The following is a 21,777-nucleotide window of genomic DNA, read 5'->3' on the forward strand; positions in this document are numbered from 1 at the left end:
TCCTGCCGGGAGAGTTGCTCGGGTGTCTCTTGAATGTTTCCTCCTTTCATCGAGTGATGCTGGCAGGTGAGACCCCCCTTATATAGCTGGGGGTCTGTTTAAAATGGATGGGGGTGATCACGATCGCTGCCACCTCTCCATATCCCCTCCTTGCATAAATGCAGGTGTGTTCGCCATGGCGCCACCTCATTGTAGTCATTTATACGGAGATGGAAAGGTTGGGGAGGATGTTTGCCTGCGGATAAAATTCATGCTGAACTTTTTTTTCTTCATATTCTGCCGTTTATGGCAAACAGAGGGTTTGTCACCATTGAAAGACCCATCCCAAATCTGTTCTGTGCTTACGTGGAGGAAGTTCTCACACTGGTTTTCCTACCTGGTTTTGCTGCCCCATGGTTAGCAAGGCTGGTAGGGCAGTGCAGGGCTGAGAGCAGGTGGGATGGTTTCCCATGTAGATGGCTTAGAGCAGGATGGATATTGTCCTAAGACAGGCAGTGCTTGCTTGGATCCACCTGCCCACTGCAGAACCCAATGGCAGAGCTCTGGGGGGTGAAGCTGTGGGGTCTGGCCGTCACAGTGAACCCAGGGGCCTTCTGCTCTTGCTTGATATGAATGAGAAAAGAACTGGCAGTAGGAATGAGAGAGACCTCAGCATTAAGCAGAGGACTGGTGTGGAAAGGGGGAAGAGAAGAGGAGCAGAAGTCCCAGCACACCAACCCCTGAACCACACGAGGTAGAACCTGGGATGGACGACTCCAGGAGGGCTTTCACTCTCCATAGGGCACTAACAGCACTTTGCCCCATTTGTGGGTCCGACCTGCCCCTGGTTTGGCTCTGATTTCCAAGAGCATCATCACCGCAGCACGGGGTGTGAGAGCTTGTTAATAAACGAGCTGTTCCGAGAAGCCCCGCCGTGTTTGCGCGTGTAAATGTCAGTCCCTAGAGGAGAGGGAACAGTGGGTCCTGCAGCTATCAGGTATCCGGTCACCCAATAGCCAGCAACATCTGGGGGTGTTTTTCTGCTCCAGATCCTGTTTAAATATGTCCGTGTTTGTCAGAGAGGAGCGGGGCAGCAGGCAATGATGCCACATCCTTGCAGCCAGGAGATGCCATGTTCCAGGCCATGCACTGCCCCATAGGGCTGCTTTTTCATGCTTTTTTGCATGCAGTGGGGCAGAAGGCGATGCGTGGCTGAGATTGCTTCCCACTGGCACAATGGCAGCTGTATAAGCAGCGCTCAGACGTCAGCTTGGCATCCTTCTGCCTTTCACGTGCCCGCATGTGCAACCCAAGGGGTCATGTCAGAAGGCAGCATGATGCTCAGTAACCTCCAGAATGCAGTTCTTATTTGCAAGAGGGAATCCTTTCCTTTCCTATTTTTTCCCTATTCCTTTTCTTCCTTTCCTTTCCTTTTTTTCCTGTTTCCTCTTCCTTCTCCTTTCCTTCCTTCCTTCCTTCCTGTTCCTTTTCCTTTCCTTTCCTTTCCTTTTCCCTTCCTTTCCTTTCCTTTCCTTTCCTTTCCTCCCTTTCCTTCCCTTCCCTTCCCTCCCTTCCCCCTTTCCTTCCCTTCCCTTCCCTTCCCTTCCCTTCCCCTTCCTTCCCTTCCCTTCCTTCCTATCCCTCCCTTCCCTTCCCTTCCCCTTTCCCTTTCCCTTCCCTTCCCTTCCCTTCCTCCCTTCCCTTCACTTCCCTCCTCCCTTCCCTTCCCTTTTTTCTTCCCTTCCCTTCCCTTCCCTTTCCCTTCCCTTCCCTTTCCTCCTCTCCCTTCCCTTCCCTTCCCTTCCTTTTATTCCCTTCCCTTCCCTTCACTTTCCCTTCCCTTCCCTTCCTTCCCTTTCCTTCCCTTCCCTTCCCTTTCCCTTTCCCTTTCCCTTCCCTTCCATTCCCCTTCCATTCCCCTTCCATTCCCCTTCCTTCCCTTCCCTCCCCTTCCCTTCCCTTCCCTTCCCTTCCCTTCCCCTTCCTTCCCTTCCCTTCCCTTCCCTTCCCTTCCCTTCCCCGTATATACACACTGACTGCACTTGAAATACAGACCCATTCCAATATAACACTAAACCCAGACCCCTCTCCCTTCATCCTAGAAGCTCATTGAAGCCCTTCAAATAACACAGAAATGCAGGAATGTTTCTTTGCTTCTGTCATTTCAAAGGCAGCGGAGGCGCCTTGCAATGAGCAGCAGAGCGGAACCGGGGGCACTGAAACTGCTCTTGTCACCAGTGGTTTCCTCCCCAGGTGCAGCCTGCAGGTCCGTGTGTCTGCCTGGCTCTGCTCTGTTGGGTGGGTTGTTTACCCAGAGCAGAGGAAGCAGCTGGTTGCTGGGATGGATGAAATGCTCTCCTTCCTCTTCCATTTCATCATTAGAAACAGGACATGGAGGGGTGAGCTCCATTCATCCTATAACCCTTCCCAGCTTAGGAACCGGGGCTCGCTTCTCCCTGCTGAGCAGCCCTGTTTGCTCTCAGTGTGCCCTCCATTCTTTGCAGGCTGTTTGCAGCAGCACAGCCCCATCTGCTCCTCCTCAGGGCCGAGAAGCAATGAGCAACATGGTGCAGCTGCTCAGCGAGGGACCCTCAGCCCATTGCCACCCCCCAGCACCCCCATCAGGATCAGACATGGTACAACACAGCTGGTGAGGTGTGCAAGGTGGGAATTCACCCATCACCTTTATTGAACTTTATTGACTTTATTGACTTGAAAGAGCAGTTGGATGTTTGTGTCCTGCTATTTACACCCTTCCCATTGGTTCTGAGTGTCCCTCAGCCATGGGGACATCCCTGTGACAGCTCCTACCCGGAGAGGATCAAGCTCTATGTGCCCTTGTCTCCCAGGTCTTTCCTTAGTCTTTGGGATAAAACAAGGCAGTTCTGGAGGGTCCTCCATCTCAGACAGCAACCAGTATGGCCGACTTCCATCTTTGCCAACTGGATGTGTCTATGTCTTGAGAGGTAACACAACGGCCCCAGTTCTACCAGCCCCATGGTGCTGCTCCCCTACCAGGGGCACAGGGCTGGTGGTGGGGTCTCACAGCCCAGCAGGGTCCTTGCAGCATGGGGAGGGATTGTATGTGTCCATAGGGTCACCAGCATAGCACCTTGGTGGCATTAATTGTGCCACAGCTCAGCACTGCGGTGTGGGGCTGCTGGGCTCTGAGGTTGGTTCCTAATATCTACATAGGGTTTTGGGGTTCAGCAGTGGGGCAGGAAGGACAGCAGCCAGGGCAGGACGGTCTTACTGGGCACAGGTGACCAAGTGAGAGCTGAGGGGCAGCAGGACCTGAGCTCTGTACAAGGCAGCTGGAGGTGGTGGCACCAGGTCCTTGAAGGTGGCACCAGGTCCTTGAAGGTCCATGGTGACACCAGTGTGGTGCTGCCGTGGGGTGGTGCTGCTGGTGCCATCCTGGTGGTGGGTACAACACCCCTCACTCCTCTCCTGGGTGCTCCCCCACTGTCCATTTGGCCTTCATGTCCCGGAAAGGAGTGATGTCCTCATAGGTGGCAATCTGCTCCACCTCCAGGCCCTGCACCAAGAAAGAGGAGGTTGGGACACAGGGACCCACATCCCTGGAGTGTTCCCCCAGAGAAGAGGGCAGCTGGGATGGAAGGAGGCAGTAATAGGTGGGTGAATGTGCATAGAGCTTGGCCGTATCAGCAGCTCTTTATGGCCAACGTGCATCAAGCACTGGGGATGGATGTGCCCCACGTGCCCTACAAGCGCTGGTGGCAGACACCTGGGAGGGCACAGCTGGCTGGACCAAGGGTCGGGCTGGTTTTGTAGGGGTATTTCTATCACTCATGCAGCATTACCTCATAGGTGTGGTCTTCATCGGGGATTTCCTTTCTGTCACCCTATGGAGAAGGAAGTCACAGGCTGAGCATAGCCAGCACAGCATGTTGTGGGGTCCCCCAGCCCCAGCCCCAAAACCAGGCCCTACAGCTGCCACAGACAGTCCCACACGCCCCATGAAATGCTCCCATTCAATGGCCCCAAACACCATCTCTGCCCTCGTTGCCCTGCCCAAAACATGGGGCACTGCTGGTAGGATGGCAGTGACAAAACCAACACAGTCCTGTTACTGGAGATGCTGTCACTCACCTTTTCTAGGAAGAGGAGCATGGGGACGCTGATGAAGATGACCAGCAGGATGGTCTGGATGATGATGATGGTGTCCTTCAGCGTGTTCCTGCTCTGGATCTGCTGGATGCTGCTGCGACCTGGGAGCAGCAGCACAGGGAAAAACCCAAGTCCCCTCTTTGTGCTGGGATCCCAATGAGTGGGAACACAGAGAGGAGGGGACTGGGACAGTGTCCCTTGGGAGAGACATTGCAGCGCAATGGGACTGGCTTCAGGGGCTATGGGGTGTCCATAGCCTATAGCCTATGGGATGTCCATCCCACTATGGGATGTCCTGAGCAAGACCAGGAGCAGGAAGAAGTGATTTATGTGAGGAACATGGTGTCTGTGGGATGGGGGCAGACAACAAGCAAAGAACCACCTGCTGTGTGATGGAGAACCCACCGCTGTATGTGAAGCACACGTGGACAAGCCCATGTAGGACAAACCCATGTGGACCAACCAATGTAGGATAAATCCAAGTAGATCAACCCAAGTAGGCCATTCCATATAGGATGGCACATACCGTGTGTCCAGCACAAGGAGAGCTGGGTGTACAGGAGGGTGATATAAGGCTTACAGAGCTGGGAATAAGGTGAAAAAGAGGAGAAACAAGTGAAGTGATGGAAGTGATGGGGCTCCCACTCACTCACGACTCTGAGCTCCGTCCCACACAAGTATGGCTGCCTCTTCTCCTCCGTCAGGTTCTTGCTGTCGCACACATAGACCCCGTTGTCCTCGTAGCTGACCTTGAAGATGGTGAAGTTGATGTAGTTTTCTGTGTTCTGGATGCTGAAGCGGTCAGAACTCTGATCCAACACCTGGAACTCCTCCTTATCCACCGGTGCTTTGTACCAACGCATGTTGTGGGGCTGACGGGTGTAGCAGATGAACTGGACAGGCATGTTCTTCTTGGCAGCCATGAAACGTGGGTGCTGCCATATCCCAGAGCATCCGCTGCCTATGGGGGACATGGATGGGCAGGGCAAGCCAACAGGCTTTGAGTGCAGCCTTAGTTTTCTAAGGGAACGGCTTCAATGGGGTGGTTTCTTGGTGCTCCCACCCCTCCCTGTTGGTACTTGGTTAGGCTCAGTGTGCTCCCAGATAACAGCCCAATTATCAGAGGGGCAGAGCAGATCCAGCTGTGCAGATGTGGGGCTGGGGATGTGCCATGGAGGAGGGCACAGCCTGGGGGGGGCTTTGGGGCAGCCCCATGGATGGGAGACCCCACGGGTAGAACCTGACAGGTTGGAGGTGTTACCTGTGCTGTTACTGGTGCTGTTCCCATCTGTTGGGATCCCACCTGCAGGACAAGAGAAGGTGCCTGAGACAGCGGACAAGAGCCCGTGTAGGACAGACCCATGTAGGACAAACCCATGTAGGACAAAACCATGTAGGACAGACCCATATGTAGGACAAACCCATGTAGGACAAAACCATGTAGGACAGACCCATGTAGGACAAACCCATGTAGGACAGACCCATGTAGGACAGACCCATGTAGGACAAACCCATGTAGGACAAAACCATGTAGGACAGACCCATGTAGGACAAAACCATGTAGGACAGACCCATGTGGAGAAACCTTCATAATACAAAGCCTTGTAAGACAAGTCAATGTAGAGCAAACCCATGTATGACAAGCCCATGTGGACAAACCCAAATGGGATGACATGTACTGTGCGTGCCCACCCCACATAGGACAGCATGCTTTGGAGCTTCAACCAGGACATTGGAGTACAGATCCCTTTACATCCACCCCATCTCCTGAATTTCCTCTAGGTAAGCAGCTTTCTGGTTGACATCCCACCCCAAAACCTGTCTTTGCTTCTAAACCTGGGGACCCCCAGCACCGCAAGCACCCCGGTTGCTTTTGCTGCAGCTGGGCAGGAAGCACAGCTCTGTTTATTGCATCGCTTCAGTGCCCACCTCCATCTGCTCACTGCCAAACCCCACTGATTCCTCACTGTGCACCCCACAGAACCTCCAAAGACAAAGTCCGTGTTACACTGGGTCCCCCAAAGCCACCCCAAGAGCCATAGTGAAACCTGGTCACCCCAAATCCATGCAGGGCTCAGGCCGGCACCCAGCAGATGCTCTGCAAGGGGAAGACCCCCAAGGAAAGACCCCCAGCCTGAAGATGGGGTGGGAGCTGCTGCAGAGTTTGGGAGTGAGCAAAAGGGGGAGGAAGGGACAGGAGCCATGTCCTGGGTTGTAATGCTGGTTCTGCAGGGATGGAAAGCCCAAACAATTCCACCCTCAAAGCCTTTTTGCTGCTGTTTCTCCTCTCCTTGGTGCTCAATCCTATGGAGTAAAGGGAGGTGGCTTGGCTGTAGCTTTAGCAATGTGTTGGCCTGATTTCTTCCCATACTCTGAGGGTCATAAATGGTGAAAAATCCCACGTTTTTGTGCCCCTTAGCCATGAAGGCTCCTAGCTGCCCCCCAGCTTCCGTTGCCACCCCTCCATCACCCACGGGCTGCCTACATGCACAACCACAAAGCTTAAAGCAGATCCATTTGGATGCAGTTGGCTGGATGGAATCTCTTGGTGCACAGAGCACAGGGACGCGTGGCACCCTGTGCTCCTCACTGCTCCGACCCTCTGCAGCACAGAGCCCTCATCGATGCCTACCTGCAGCCACGGCCATCAGCCAGAGGTTGGCCTGGAGCACCCATAGCCTCGTGTAGAGATCTCCCATCTTCTCACTGCGGGCAGCAGGGCAGCATCCAGGTACCGACCTTAACACCGCGGTGCTCCGACCTCCGCACCCAAAAATGGCGCAGTGCCGCTCTACGCACGGCGCTGCCTTTCCTGCTCATGTAAATGGGCTGTGGTGGGGACTTTCCTTTGGGGGGGTGGCTTTGAATGCAGCGCAGACAGTGGGCTGGCTGTCCCTAAGCTTGGCAGTGCCAACATTAGGCTTGCAGAGCTGTGTGGGGGTGAGAGTTAGTGCTGTACAACAGGGAGCCCGAGTGAGGCAGGATTTGGGAATGGGCTGCCTGGGGAGGTGGGGAATCACCATCCCTGGAGGTGATCCACAACCATGGGGATGTGGCACCGGGGGACGTGGTGGGGACAGGTTGGGGTTGGACTTGGAGATCTTGGAGGTCTTCTCCAGCCTGAATGATTCTACATGTGGGCACAGTGGGATGGGTTGGAGTTGGAATTGAGGATCTTGGAGATCTTTTCCAACCTTAATGATTCAATGAATGAGCCGTGGTGGGATGGGTGCAGCTCTAGTCCAGTCCCACCCCATCCCCACTATGGAATCACTCAGGTTGAGAAAGACCTCCAAGATCATCAAATCCAACCATCTCTTCCATCCCTATAGTGGGGACAGTGGGGACGGTGGGGACGGGCTGGGGTTGGACCTGGGGGTCTTGGAAGTCGTTTCCAACCTTCACAATTGTGTGATTCTATTTGGGGACATGGTTTGGTGGACCTGGTGGAGGTGGTTGATGCTTGGGCTTGGAGATACCAGAAGTCTTTTCAGTCTTAAAGATTTTGTGATTGTGTTGTTCTATGGGTGCACGTGGTGGGGATGGGTTGGTGATTGGGCTTGGTGGTCTTGGAGGTTTTCTCCATCATTAATGGTTCTACCATTGCACCCCAGGGCTGCACCTCACCCCTTGGCTCTGACTCAGCCCTGTGGTTCCCCATCACTGTGGCACAGTGTATCTCCAAGCACCATGCTCTGTGAGTGAGCACTGGGCCATAACTCCCTGCAAAAAGCACCTTGGGGTCCTTCTGTCAGCCAGGCTGGTCCCCAGAGCCCAGCTTTGCCTCCTGGGGGCCTCCCCAAACCCTCACCTCCTGCAGGTCGTTTCCTTTGTGTTTCTGAGCATACGGCGCTGCTGGGAGCCAGCCTGTGTGCAAGGGAGCAGGAATAAAGGTTACATGAGAAACTGTGGCCTCATGGGGGGAAAGAGATGGTGGGAGAAGTGCCTCCTCCATGCAGAGCAGCCCAGCATTTGATACAAGAACACAGCCACGGTGTCCCAGGAAGACAGAAGCAGTGGAGATGCCCCCAGGGTGGGATGAGCTGCGCTGTGAGCTGTGCAGAGCTGCTGCTGGGCAGCTGCACCCTTCCTCAGCCCATTCCTATTCATGGTGGCTTGGGTTTCACTGCTGTCCTCCCCTGTTGTTGTGTGGGGAGAAGGATGCTGGCTCATGCCACCCCTCCCTGCAGCCCTCTGCCTGCGTGGGGACCCTGCTTGGATTACACTGGCCCCTGCGTGAGTTGTTCCAGCAAAGACAAAATAGCACTGAGGCCTTGCCATGTCCCATGGGGACCTCTGTGGGTCCTAGGGGTGACTCAGCCTTCACCACACACAGGTGCAGGAACATCCTTCACCCCCTCCCTGTGATGCTGAGCTGTTGCCGGGTAGCCAGTGGGGCAGGTTCAGCTTCGCCCACAGATTCCAGTATGAGGCAACTCAAAGCAGTCTGCACCTTTTCTTCACCAACCCTTCTCCTTGGCTGGATCCATGGCAGCATCTCCTACAGCCCCTACAGGGTTAGGAGGAGGCACCCAGCAGAACCGTGGTCCCATTCATGTGATGCTTTGGGAGTTGTGGGGGGGATTTCAGTCCACAGCTGTTGGACAGTGCCATATTGAGGTCCTGGCATGTCCAGAAGGTCCCCAAATCTCCCTTCACCTTGGCTGGACCAACAGCTGCATCTTCTATGGGGCTGGCAGGAGGCACCCAGCAGCCCATAGTTGCATCCACAAGCAGTTCTGGGGTTGCTTTGGGGGTTTCAGCCCATAGATTCTGGACAGATCCCCATTGGGGTCCAGACCCATCCAGGAGGTCTCTGGACCCCCAGGAGGGGGTGTTTATAAGCCGAGGAGGTGATTTCCCCCTCCCAGGTGTATGGAAAGCACTTCCTCCTCTAACACACACCAACGCATTCGGTATCGTAATAAGAGACCGTTCACGATTGTTTATTTTAAGAAATGTACAAAGAAAAAATGGCTTCAGCTGACACAAACTCTGCTCTTTGGCATTTTCCCGTCACCGACGACATGTACATACAAGCAGCATTCATTGTGAACCTCAACCCGGGCTGGAAAGCACCCGGCCGAACGCATGGGGACCCACCGAGCTCTATGGGGTGCCACAGGGCATCCGCAATGGCTGGGAGCCAAAACCAGCCCGAGGAAAAAGAAAGAATAATAATAATTAATAATAATTATTAATAATTAATAATAATAAAAAACAGGAAAAAAAAAAGGAAAAAAAAAAAAGACAGACCCTTTGGCTTCACGCAGCAGCCCTTATTTTAAGTGGAAGAGGTTTTGGTTCGTGGTTGTTTTGACTTATGGGGCCCCATTGGAGCAACTCAATGCAAAGACCATTCCCCAGACCCCAGGGATGCGTCCCATTAACTAACACTAATTTCCGCTCACTGTGGGGATCAAAGTGCTTTTGTTACAGGGAATCCCCAGCAGAGACCATCTCTGCCCATTGCTTTCCTGCCACGAAATTTGGATGGAACAGGGAAAAAAACAGGAGTATGGATAGTTTACATTCAAACGGCAGAGACGTGAATCATTCATGACTTCGATGCATGTTCTGAGCCCTTTAACACCTGATATTTAACCCTGAGAACGTACCTGCGGATGCAAACAAATGTTTAAGACATCATTGTACTTTCTTTGTATAGAACAAAAAACGAATCCATCGAGCTTATGTAAAGATCCCAAAGAAAGGTGCGACTTTAAGACTTTGGAGGCTTTTTGTTCACGTAAGTCTTTCTGTAGTTGTTCTTGATGTTGTTTCACTTGGCTCATCTTTCACCCGCTGCCCTCTGGGGGGGATAATAGGCAAGAAATAGTGAACTAACATTAATGAACAATTACCTGAAGTAAAAGGACAGCCGTACTCGTTTGTTAATGTCTGAAAAACGTCGTTACCATGATTAGATCATTTAAAAACTAAACTGTTTCTCACCAACAATAGACAGATTTCACATGTCAGTCCCATAAGAAAAATAGCCAACTCTTTGCCAGTGCAGTGAGCTATTAAGAAGGATTCGGAGGAGATCCTACTCGGAAGATTGAAGGTGTCAGCTTGAAACATCCGAAATCAGCTCAACATCTAAGACCTACCGATGTGAACATGGAAGGTTTCTTGAAGAGGAGACACAATCAGAGCCTTTTCAGATGCCAGGAAATGGGAGTCGCTCTGTTATACCAGTGACTCCTTCACAACACGTTGCCCACTCGGTGGCTTTGATTCTACGGGAGCACTTTGAGTCTCTGAGCTCGGGACGGGTGCGAGATCAATAGCAGCGCCCATCTCCGCATCGGTCCCACTGTTCCCATACGTCTCGTGCATTTTGGTTGCAATCAGACCTTCCTTCTCAGGGGCATCCCCCATCAGTGCCTCCTCATCCTTGCTGTGTCGGTACATGTAGGACGCCTGCTTGACCGAGCGCCTCAGCAGGTACCTCCGGAACGCCCGCTGGATTTTCGTTGCACACACCTCCTCCTGTTTCCTCTTCAGAGTGGTTGTGATTGGTTCATAGGAGACTTTAGAAGGATTGGCTGCCATGAACTTCTCCTCCATAGTGTCCTTCAAGGCGTCCATCTCTCCTGAGTCCCCCAGCACTTCCTTCGTCAGGGCAAAGAGGATATCCAGGCAGTGGATTTTGTCCCCAGCGACCATCGGTAAATCCATGGTGATCAGCTTGATCTTGTTTGGCTTGGGGATCCTGAGTGGCTCCTGTAAGGTGTCCACAAAGTCAGACAAGGTGCTGTACGCAATGAACTGGGTGGCATCAGGGTCAAACTTCTCCCAGATTTCATAAAACATCTCAAAATCGTCTTCGCAGAGCGGCTCGCTGCTTTCCTCAGTAGCAACATTGAAGTTCTCCAAAATAACAGCTATGTACATGTTTACTACGATGAGGAAGGATATAATGATATAGCTGCAGAAGAAGAAGATGCCTATGGATGGATTGCCGCAGTTGCCCTTTATTGAGCTGCCAGGGTTCTCCAGGTTGGGGTCGCAGTCGGGGGGGCCGCTGTTTAGGATCGGGCTGAGCAGCCCATCCCATCCGGCCGACGTGGTGATCTGGAAGAGGCAGATGATGCTGTTCCCAAAAGTCTCAAAGTTGAAGATGTCATCAATCCCCGCCTCCTTCTTTACGTAGGCGAAGTTGGACATCCCGAAGATGGAGTAGATGAACATGACGAGGAAGAGCAGGAGGCCGATGTTGAACAGGGCAGGGAGGGACATCATGAGAGCGAAGAGCAGCGTCCGGATGCCTTTAGCTCCCCGGATCAGCCGGAGGACGCGGCCGATCCTTGCCAGCCTGATGACCCTGAAGAGCGTGGGTGACACGAAGTACTTCTCTATGATGTCAGAGAGGACAATACCTGTGAAAGGATGAAGAAGAGGTGAATTTGGCTCTGCACGTGCGATAGGAAGGTGAGGTGGCACAGGGTTCCACTTGCCCACACGACTCCTACTCTTCATTATCCAGTCGAACCCTCAGCGCTTACCTGCGATGGAGAGGATGACCACCACAAAGTCAAAGATGTTCCAGCCAATGGTGAAGTAGTAGTAGCGCAAGGCGAACATCTTTAGCACACACTCTCCAGTGAAGATGACGATGAAGACCAGGTTGATTTTGTAGAGGATGTCAGTTTTGGTCTCGCTTTGATCGTCTGTTTCTACCATCATGGTGACCATGTTAAGACAGATAAGTATCATGATGCTGATGTCAAATACTTGCTTGGTGACAAAATCAAAGACCATGCCTTGAAACTTGTTCTGCCATAGGGGTGATGGTGGAGAGCCAGACGTGAGGTGGGAATGCGGGACACACACACACACACAACAAAGACACAACAGAAAAAGAAGAAGGAACCAGATTTAGGAGCGTGCAGGAAGATGTGGGAGGAGGATACCCAGAACCTGAAGCCATTGTGGGCGGGAGGTGTGGACACAGGAGATAGATAGTTATTTCCAATGTGTATCCATCAGGGCAGCAATGAACCCATGGGAAAATACCTCACTTGAGCTGGGAAAGCTCAAATCATGGCTGTGCATGTATTGGGTGGACCAGTTTCCTTTCTAGGAGAAACAGAAGCTGAGTTTTCCCCAAGTCTGACTCCTCGGGGAGAAAATCCTCAGCCCCTACAAAAGTGACCCCCCCCCCCCTCCATTGCCCTGCAGGTCCAGGACTGAAGAAGAGATCCAAATGAAGCTGCCAGATATGAACCTTTTCTGATACCCCAACTCTTAGCAAGGTCCTTTCCAAGGAGCCAAGAATTGTCTCTTTGTGGTGGAAGAGCTCAAACCCCAAACTCTCCCTGTTCACTGTGGGATAGTTGGTGGCTCACTGCATGCCATGGGGATCACCCCAACGTACCGAGGGCCTGGGGATGGGCTTCTGGGGTTTCTTGGAGCCGAGCTTCTTCATGGCATTATAGTATTTCTTCTGCTCTTCTGTCATGAAGATGTCTTTGCCTCCAAAGTATAAAGGAAATCACCACTATTAGACTTAGGAATTCACCTCTTCCTTCCAAAAAACACACCACATTACACACCCTCCGCCCACCCATTTGTCCCATGCTCTTTGCTTCTTTGTTCCATCTTTCCCTGATGCATGGAAAGATGATGAGAAAGGGTCACAGTGGGGAAAATAAAGGTCATTGCTGCTCCCCTTTGTCCTGGACCAGACCCAGAAAATACTTATCTTTTTCTTCTGCTGGTTGAAATTGTCGATGATGACACCAATGAAGAGGTTCAAGGTGAAGAAGGATCCAAAGATGATGAAGATGACGAAGTAGATGTACATGTAGAGGTTGATCTCATACACTGGCTGCTCTTCAATCTGATTGGGTGAGATGGGAAATGTGTCCCCAGGTGTCCAAGGGTCACCATACCCAGACTGAGCTGGGGTGGATGATAGAAAACGTTTGGCAGATGTGGGATGGGAGCAGGGACCAGCTGGACACTGGGTCAAGGGTACCCATAACCTACACTGTGCTTCTATGATTCTATGCTTGTAGGGCTGGGGGGTAGCAAGATGCCTAACGCATCATTTAATTCTGCTCCATATTTCAGCTGGAGCATCCCAAGGTACCACAATTCCCAGTTTGAAGGGGAGCTCTTGGCAGGGCAGATCACTTTTTCTCCCCAAACAGCTTTCTGCCTGGGTGTTTGGCAGCTGAAGCTGGTGTGTGGGGCAGACCCCAATGGGGCATGGGCAAATCTGTGCTTCTGTAGGGAAGGGGGGGCGATGTCCCTTCTACTGCAGCATCCCATGGCCATGGTCTGGTACAGGGACACATTTTGGGATGGATCAATTGAGTGGAACCTGTCTGGTACTAAGATGTCCCTCACCTCTCGTGAATCCACTGCTGCATACATAATATCCATCCAACCTTTAAATGTGGCCTGTGGGGATTAGGAGAGAAGAGCAAGCTCAACAGGAGATGTACGGGGCTATGAAGGGAGTGGAAATCAATGGAGACGCTCCTGGGGCTTAGGTTGGGGTTCAGATGGCAGAGGGAAATCTTTCATGGAGATGGTGGTGGGGAACAGCTGCCCAGAAAAGCTGTGGATGCCCCATCCCTGGAGGTGTTCAAGGCCAGGTTGGATACGGCCCTGGGCAACCTGATCTGGTGGTTGGCAACACGGCTCAAAGCAATGGGGTTGGAACTGAATGATCTCTGAGGTCCCTTCCAACCCAGCCATTCTCCCTCCCATCCCGGTCATTCTATGGTCGTGTGATTCTGTCCCACTGAGGTAGGGGCTTATTGCAACCTTTATAGGCTCCTGCAGCTGATTTGTTAAGCAAAAAGCCTGAACATCTGATTTCCTGAGTTGGAGGAAACAACAAGCCTTGAAGAGGAAGCTGAGTTTATAGCTGGTTGATCAGTTTGGGTTCTGCTTTAGTTCTGCAACCACTGGTTCCCCTGGATCCAGTGGGAGTAACCCAATAACATAGCCCACACCTATATTTGTATTAATGCTGTGGTGAGCAGTTCCCCTTCTGCTCGCCTTGCTCAGCTGCGGTGAGTTCGATGGAAGCATGGCTGCATTCACCCATGGCCAACGCTCACATGGGCTTTTTTCCAGTCGTCATCTTCCCCAGGCCAAACTCTTGCAGCCTATGACTGTAGCAGACCCCACTCTAGCAAGAACATCTCCATGCAGGGAGGCTGCAAAGGGGTGATAGGAGTCTTGATTTTGGGAAGGCTGAGACAGGTTGAGCAGGTGGGAGGCCCAAGTTGCTCTATCCCTGGCTCACAGCATCTTCCTTTAACAAATAATGGTGCTTAAAACTCTTTCTCCTCCTTGCTCCTGCCTGCCGTGCTCTGTAGGAGCTCCAATGTTGGTGTTTTGTGCGCTCTTCCCCAACAGTTCCCTTGCTACACTTAATTTTCCCCTCCCATCTTCTATCTTGCCCCTTTCCTCCACGAGCCTGCAGGGTTTTTGGGTTAAATTAAATCTTGAAGCAGCCAAGAACCCTGATCTGGACTTCCGAGTTGCATTTCCTTTTCGCTTTGACACCGTTCACCCCATGCTATGATATTGCCTTGTGATCAGTACGTACCACCTGCAGCAAGGACAGGTATCCCAAGCCCACGTTGTCGAAGTTGACTTTGACGTTGACCCATCTGACCTCGTTGGTGTAGAGCAGAGCCATGCAGTCGCTCTTGTTGTTCACCACGCTGATGTCAAAGAGTTCCCCCGTGGTGGTGTTGACGCATCGGTAGTACTTCCCCGCGAAGAGGTTCACCCCCATGATACTGAATATCAGCCAGAAGATGAGGCAGACCAGCAGGACGTTCATAATGGAGGGGATGGCACCCAGCAATGCGTTTACCACCACCTGCAAGGAGACACAACCATAGCATCACAAAAAAACCTTGAACTGGATCATTGAGTCCTGGCTCCACACTGCACCATCTGAACCCAAACCCTTCCCTTTGGCTGTGTTCAGTCCCACTGATCTGAAGGCCTCTGAAAACCACCAGGGATGGGTTCCAAATGGAGGTCACCAGCAAGGCACCAGCTCTGCACTTACCCTCATGCCTTCAAATCTGGACAGGGCACGCAGGGGTCTCAGTGCTCTCAGTGTCCGCAGAGATTTGATGGCTCCCAGCTCGGAGTATCCCAACCAGTTGGCTGTTAGGCTGACAAGGGAGACCTGGAAGGAGCAGCCCGAGGAATGAGTAGCATCTCAGGTGGAAAAAATCAGAGTGTGATGCCCTTCTGCCCTTCTCTCTTCCCAGCATGTGGGTATTGTGTTGTCTTGGGACGCAGGGAATGGCTTTGAGTCTTTGGTTCTGTGGTGACGGGGCTGCCACCAGAATGTCCCTTCTTTTTGGGTAGGAGGGTGGAAGTGATGTGGAACACAGAAATACTGGGCAGGTAAATGTTTGCTTTGTGAGAAACCCCGTGTCCCTTCACACCTCTGCTGGGTTCTAATACAGCACGGAGTGCTTGGTGCATCCATAAAACATCAAAAGGGTTTGAAAGGGTTCCTGCAGCCTGGAAAAGGGGTGGCCCTCCCTCCCAACCACCATGAGTCTAAGCCCTCATTCCCATACAAGAAAGGGCTGGTTAGCAACAACTACCACAACCCCCTGCATCTTCAGGGATGACACTGTAGGTGCTCATTCAGCACCACTTACATCGACAATGAGGAAGTCCAGCCAGCACCACGCATTGGTGAAGTACACCTTGAAGCCATAGGCCACCCACTTGAGCAGCATCTCAATGACAAAGATGTAGGAGAAGACCTTATCAGCGTACTCCAGGATGGTGCGGATCACCTTCCTCTGCTCTATGTAGATGTCCTCAAAAGCCTGGAAGAGGCACGGAACTACATGACAGTCATTCTTCCATTAGACCCACTGCACGGCTCGGTGCATGACCATGGCTACATCATCCCTACTTTGCTGGGGCAACTTGAAAAGTGGAGGCTGAGGAGGGTTGTATGAGGTTCTATCAATGCAGGGCACCTGGAGGATGCTTAGATTGCCTTGCATAGAGCAAGCATGGCCCAAAAGGAGTTTTAACTAAAACAACTGGCTTGCAACTGCTAATGAGCAAAGGGGATGGGGAACAGGGAGGGATGGGACCTACCAGAGCTCCACTGCTGAGGAGAATCATGAAGACAATGAAGGTCTCAAACCAGTTGTGTTCAACAATGCTGTAGCAGGTTTTCCGGAGGTTCCACCAGATCTTCCCTCTGTCGCTGGTGATGTCCACATGGAGACAGGGAAACCTCTTGACGCAGCCTGGGGGTGGAGACAGAACCTGGGTCGACTCCCCACCTCTGTTTGTTGGCATTTGAACCCCGTTATGAGATGTCCGCTCCTGGGAACCATCTCAATGGAAACGGGAGAATTTGGAGTCTTTGAACACCCCTCTCCAGGGTGCTCGTAACTCTCACCTTCAGTGAAGCACTCCTCCGGCTCATTGCTCTCTTCAGCCTCTTCAGCCACCTCCTCTTCCTCGGGCTGAGGTGGTTTGTAGTCCACGGTGCTGCACAGGGACGAGGCGTTGTCGCTGGAAAGGGGGTTCTGCAACAGGAGAGGGGGATTCGGGATGGTCAGGGTGGTGATGCGGGGCCAGGAGATGCTCCACAGGAGATGAGTTGGGAACAAACATTTCATAGGGAATGCTCATGTATGGCTTTGAACTTTACTACCAATGGGGCTGAACCCAATGGAAAGGGCCCATCAAGACTTGAAAAGAACAGACCTACTGGATCCTCTGGTGTGGAAACAACCACACAGCGCCCTGTGTTGGCCACTGGATCTTTTGTTTTTGACCATCTTGACCATCCATTGACCATGACCATCCATTAATGGCCTCAAGTTGCGCCAGGGCAAGTTTAGGTTGGATATTAGGAAGAACTTCTTTATAGAAAGGGTAGTTAGGTACTGGAATAGGCGCCCCAGGGAGGTGGTTGAATCGCCATCCCTGGTTGTGTTTAAGAGCCGTTTGGATGTGGTGCTCAGGGATATGATTTAGTGGAGGGTGTTTAGAGTTAGGGTACTGGTTAGGCTGTGGTTGGACTTGATGATCTTCAAGGTCTTTTCCAGCCTGGGTAATTCTATGATTCTATGATTCTATCTCCAGCCAATGTGCCTCATTACCAGGGCAGGCATCAGCCCTTCTCCTGATAGGGGCAAAAAACAAAAGAAATTAGAAAGCTGAGGGGAATGGAGGGTGCTTTTAAGGAGATACTGCCAGTAATTAATCCCCTGGTGTTTCTGATTCCATTTCTACACATTTCCTCTTAATCACGGCAATATTCCTAAAGCTTTCCAGCTCTTGGCTGGTTCCCAAAACCACAAGTCCCTACTCACAGTAGATTTAAATTGAGCACAAAGAGAAAGGAGATATTTGGCACTGGGGCTTTATGTGAGTAGGACGGAGCTGTCATCTGCCATTGGGGTTTTATGATGGACTGATCCACCCAAGTGCTGGTGCGATGGAAGGAGCATTGCCCAAAGGGTTGGGAGCCCTTTGCTTGGAGGTTGCTCTCAATCTCTTTCCAGCCCTGATAAAAGCCATTGGATGATGAGAGCTGCAAACCTCAGGGCATCACCCATATGTGGAGTTGGATGTAAAGCCTTTGCTTTACATCTGGGTTTGGAGGGGCTACTGTCCTCATCCTGCCTCCCATCCCATCTCCACCCCCTGGGCTGCTCCGTACCTCTGTGTGCCCTAATGAATGCACTTCTAATCACCCTATGGCATAATTAGACCAGCCTGGTTTGCCACTGTGGCACTCTGCTGGCTCGCAGGGCTTGTAGGCTGAGGTTCACCCCAGTTCAGAACCCATGTCCCAAATAGCTCTCCCTGCATCACTCAGCTTGGCTGCCTTCCCAGACACCACTCAGCAAGGCTGGAGGGGCTGATAATGAGAGAAAAGCCTGGCACGCCCCTGGGACTGTTTTACCTCTTAATTATCTCTTATTTCTCTTTTTTTTTCTTCTGGCTTTTAAAGAAGGAGAAGCAAATCTCCAGACCTGCCCATCCCAAATGGGAGCAACCAGATCTTGGATGGGGTTCTCATGGGGAAGAATGAGTGCAGGATGGTGTTGGCTTGCATGGAAGGAAATCGCCCTGCCCTGAGGTTGGTGGTACAAAAAGGAGTTGCTCCATCCTCCTGTAGGCCAGGGAAGACCCCAAGGTGGGGGTAATATGGGGCATCATCACTGCCTACAGCCCCACGGACCACTGGGTGAAGACATTGCTTTGGGGGCAGCTCCCTGCTGGGTCCTTGGGAGGAGAGGAGGGGCAGGGGGATTAGGAGAGCTCAGCTGGGAGCCAGGCAAGCTGTGACCCTGGGGAAGGACAGATGGAAACCACCTGCCTCCAGGACACACGGTGGGCAGAGCCACCAGGAAGCTGGGAAACAAGGCTGTAAAGCCAGGAGCCCCACAGCACCCTGTGCCCAGAGCAGATTTGGTGGTGTGGTCTCAGCAAGCAGGAAAAGGGAAGGGAAGGAAAGGGAAGGGAAGGAAAGGGAAGAGCGTTTGTCAGCATTTTCTGAGCAGCCCATCCAGAGAAATCTCCCAGCTCATCGTCACCGTGTTCCCAGCACAAGACTTTGGCTCCATCTGGAGCTAATCAACGGCATGAGAACTCAGCAAGCAAACAGCAGACTTCTCAGAGCTGCTATCAATTAGCACCTCGTTTCTAATTACTAGGCAGGAATCTCATGCAATGGCTGCCAGCCCATCCCGTCCTGTTGGGAGGATGATCCTCCATCCTGTTGGCCATAATTGATGGAATTTCTCCACTCAATTCAGCACAGATAAGAGGATGAGCAAGGAACTGAGGGCCTTGGGTCTGGACATGTGCTCCCTTGGTATCTAGGTGGGCATTAGCATCACATCCCTGCTCTCCCTTCCTGAACACATGCAATCCCACAGCCCTACATTTCCCCATATCCTTGATATGGTGCAACCCCATTGCTAGCAGCAATGTCCCATCACACCACCATCCTCCTTAGTCTACCTGCCGTTGTTTTTCTGCATTTCTCATCTCCTCTCCCTCTCATTCTTGCAGATCACTGTCCCACGAGCCCTGACCTGATGCAGTTGATATCAGTTGTCTCATTTGCTTTGGATCCAAGATGCATTGCTTCATGTTCGCTCGTGCTAAGCCCCTCCATCTGGTTCCGTGCCCTCCCTCCCCCACACTGCTTTTGGAGGCATTAGCAGTAGATCCAATGTTAGTGCCATCAGCAGATTTCCTGGCATCAAGTTGCTCTGGGACATCTTTAACCCCAAAAGGAGTGCACTGACCCTGCATTGCAGGCGTTGGCAAAAACCTCCACTTAGACCCCAATCTCATGCTAGGAAACAGAGAGCCATTTCTTGCTGAAACACCCCAAGTTTGGTCCATGGAGAAGCTAAAAGTCACCCCAGATGGTGTCGTTCAGAGGCTGAAGCCCTGCAACCCACCTTGGCATCCTCAGTGTCAGACTGAGTGCTCGTCTCCTCATAGAGGTCGGACTCCTCCGAGGCGATGGGGACCTGCACGGTCAGGTTGGGATTGTTGATGAAATTCATGTGGTCCAACTCATCCATCAACAAATATTCCTTCCCTGCGACTCCGTCCATGTAATCCGGCTTGGGATCCGGGCTGCTATCCACGTGGTTCAGCACAGAGTTGTCCCCTTTGCTGGGCTCCTGCTCTTCCTCCGGGGCCACCTTTTTGCCCTTCCACAGCCTCCGCAGCAGCATGAGGACAGAAGACTTGAGGAAGTCGATGCCCCTGGTGATCCGGCCGATGGCGATCTGCAGGTTGTTCATCTCACCATCATCATCTGAGGCCGCAAGGTTGTCGGCACTAAAGGAGCTCAGCAGCAAGGCCAGGAACAGGTTGAGCACCTGGAAGGGACAAAGTCAACAGCAATGGGGACATCCATACCTGGAGCCATGGAGAATTTCCCTTCACTGAGTGTGCTGCAAACAAAACTCATCCCTTGAGATTTTTCTCACATTTCTATTTCTTTTTAATACAGTGGGAAGTGAAGACCCCACAGGACTTTCTCAAGCCATGGCATTTCTAAACCATACCAGGAGGTTTGTTCCTCCACCCATCCTGCTTTGTGGCACCCTTTGAACTCCAGCATCATAAACTTAATTATCCCCAATAGAAACCCATAAAGCCAATGGCATCTCCAACATGGCTCTGTGTCCTGCATCCCAGTTTGGACCAAGAGGGTTAGGGGATATTTGGACCCCCTCTGCCCAGCCAGGGCCTGGCCCCACTCCTTCTGCCTTTCCTCTGTGGCCCCACATGGCTACAACACGAGATAAGGTGGTAACCTTTGGGGTTCCTCAGTGTGGAGTTTACTCATCCCCACACAGCCCAGTCTGCAGCTGCTTGTGGGATCCACATGGCTGAGCAGCCAACATCGACCTGTGATCGTTCCCATACCCCACATCTGGTCCCACTGCAGCTGCCATCCCACCCTGCACCCTCAGATGGGGATAAATGAGTGAGGGATGGAGTCAGCTGCTGGGTTCTCAGCTGGTTTTGGGGTGCAGGTGGTAAGGAAGGGGTCCTGCAGGGTTGTGCTGGGTTGTGTTGGATTGGATTGGGTTGTTTTGTGTTGTGTTGGTTTGTGTTGGGTCAGGTTATGTTGTTTCATGTTGGGTTGGTTTGTATTGTGTCGGGGTTGTGCTGTGTTGTGTTGTGTGTTGTTCCATGTTGTGCTCTGTCACGTTGTTTCGCGGTATTGTGTTGTGTTGGGTTGGGTTGTGTCGTGTCATGTTGTCTTATGTTGTTTTGTGTTATGTTGTGTTGGGTTGTGTTGGGTTGTGTTGTGCTGTGTTGTGTTGTGTTGTGTTGTGTTGTGTTGTGTTGGGTTGGGTTATAGTGTGCTGTATTGTATTGGATTGGGTTGTGTTGTGTTGGGTTATTGTGTGCTGTATTGTTTTGTGTTGTGTTGTGTTGGGTTATAGTGTGCTGTATTGTGTTGTGTTGTGTTGTGTTGTGTTGTGCTGGGTTGTGTTGTGTTGTGTTGTGTTGTGCTGTGTTGTGTTTGGTTATGTTATGTTGTGTTATGTTGGGTTGGGTTATGTTGTGTTATGTTGTGATGGTTTGTGTTGGGTTATGTTGTGTTGTGTTATGTTGTGATGGTTTGTGTTGTGTTGGGTTATAGTGTGCTGTATTGTGTTGGATTGGGTTGTGTTGTGTTGTGTTATAGTGCGCTGTATTGGGTTGTGTTGGGTTATAGTGTGCTGTACTGTGATGGGTTATGTTGTGTTGGGTTATAGTGTGCTGTATTGTGATGTGCTGTGCTGTGTTATGTTGTGATGGTTTGTGTTGTGTTGGGTTATATTGTGTCCTGTTGGGTTGTGCCATGTTGTGTTGGTGCAGGGCAGGTTCTGCTTTCCATCCCGCAGCCCTTCAGCTGCCAGGTGCTGGCTTCCCTCCATCCCCCAGCATCAGTTTCTCACAGCTCCACACGTGGGCAGAGCTGGCTGCTGGCTGGTGTCGGGGCACGAGCTAATTGTTCTCCTGCTAATCCCTGCTGCAGGGATGCCCCTGATGTATTGCAGTTGGCTCAGCAGCGCTTTGGTGAAGGAAGCTGCTCTACACTTGCTGATGGCTCTGTAGGTCGGTGTTCTTCTTGGACCTGAGGCTCTATCTGCCTCTGCTGAG

General features: G+C 51.9%; 2 protein-coding genes and 2 long non-coding RNA genes across 4 annotated transcripts in view; 2 read left to right on the plus strand and 2 right to left on the minus strand.

Annotated features, from left to right (window-relative positions):
• Nucleotides 1-2,630: 2,630 nt before the first annotated feature.
• CD79B (CD79b molecule) lies at nt 2,631-6,960 on the minus strand. The gene is made up of 6 exons (XM_015885542.2): nt 6,743-6,960; nt 5,372-5,413; nt 4,760-5,071; nt 4,093-4,211; nt 3,804-3,845; nt 2,631-3,517 (listed from the first exon to the last, which is right to left on the minus strand). Exons 1-6 carry the CDS (start codon nt 6,807-6,809, stop codon nt 3,419-3,421), a joined length of 681 nt encoding a protein of 226 aa, XP_015741028.1. The 5' UTR covers nt 6,810-6,960; the 3' UTR covers nt 2,631-3,418.
• On the plus strand, nt 5,071-9,613 carry LOC116652418. The gene is made up of 2 exons (XR_004305420.1): nt 5,071-6,841; nt 7,725-9,613. It is a non-coding gene; the product is annotated as an uncharacterized LOC116652418 (long non-coding RNA).
• The window catches only part of SCN4A (sodium voltage-gated channel alpha subunit 4), a 31,100-nt gene continuing 18,355 nt past the window's right edge, over nt 9,033-21,777 (minus strand). The window contains exons 16-26 of the mRNA XM_015885544.2: nt 19,566-19,994; nt 16,535-16,664; nt 16,225-16,379; nt 15,771-15,944; nt 15,161-15,283; nt 14,687-14,965; nt 13,471-13,524; nt 12,821-12,958; nt 12,494-12,598; nt 11,622-11,892; nt 9,033-11,495 (exon numbers count right to left, since the gene is read on the minus strand). Of these exons, the coding sequence (XP_015741030.1) occupies nt 10,303-11,495; nt 11,622-11,892; nt 12,494-12,598; nt 12,821-12,958; nt 13,471-13,524; nt 14,687-14,965; nt 15,161-15,283; nt 15,771-15,944; nt 16,225-16,379; nt 16,535-16,664; nt 19,566-19,994 (3,051 nt within the window). The 3' untranslated portion in view covers nt 9,033-10,302. The remainder of the gene's footprint in view (nt 11,496-11,621; nt 11,893-12,493; nt 12,599-12,820; nt 12,959-13,470; nt 13,525-14,686; nt 14,966-15,160; nt 15,284-15,770; nt 15,945-16,224; nt 16,380-16,534; nt 16,665-19,565; nt 19,995-21,777) is intronic.
• On the plus strand, nt 16,521-19,572 carry LOC107325052. Its single transcript, XR_004305419.1, has 3 exons — nt 16,521-16,606; nt 18,101-18,229; nt 19,168-19,572. It is a non-coding gene; the product is annotated as an uncharacterized LOC107325052 (long non-coding RNA).

Source organism: Coturnix japonica, chromosome 27, assembly GCF_001577835.2.
Source record: "Coturnix japonica isolate 7356 chromosome 27, Coturnix japonica 2.1, whole genome shotgun sequence".
In the NCBI taxonomy this organism is placed as follows: Eukaryota; Metazoa; Chordata; class Aves; order Galliformes; family Phasianidae; genus Coturnix; species Coturnix japonica.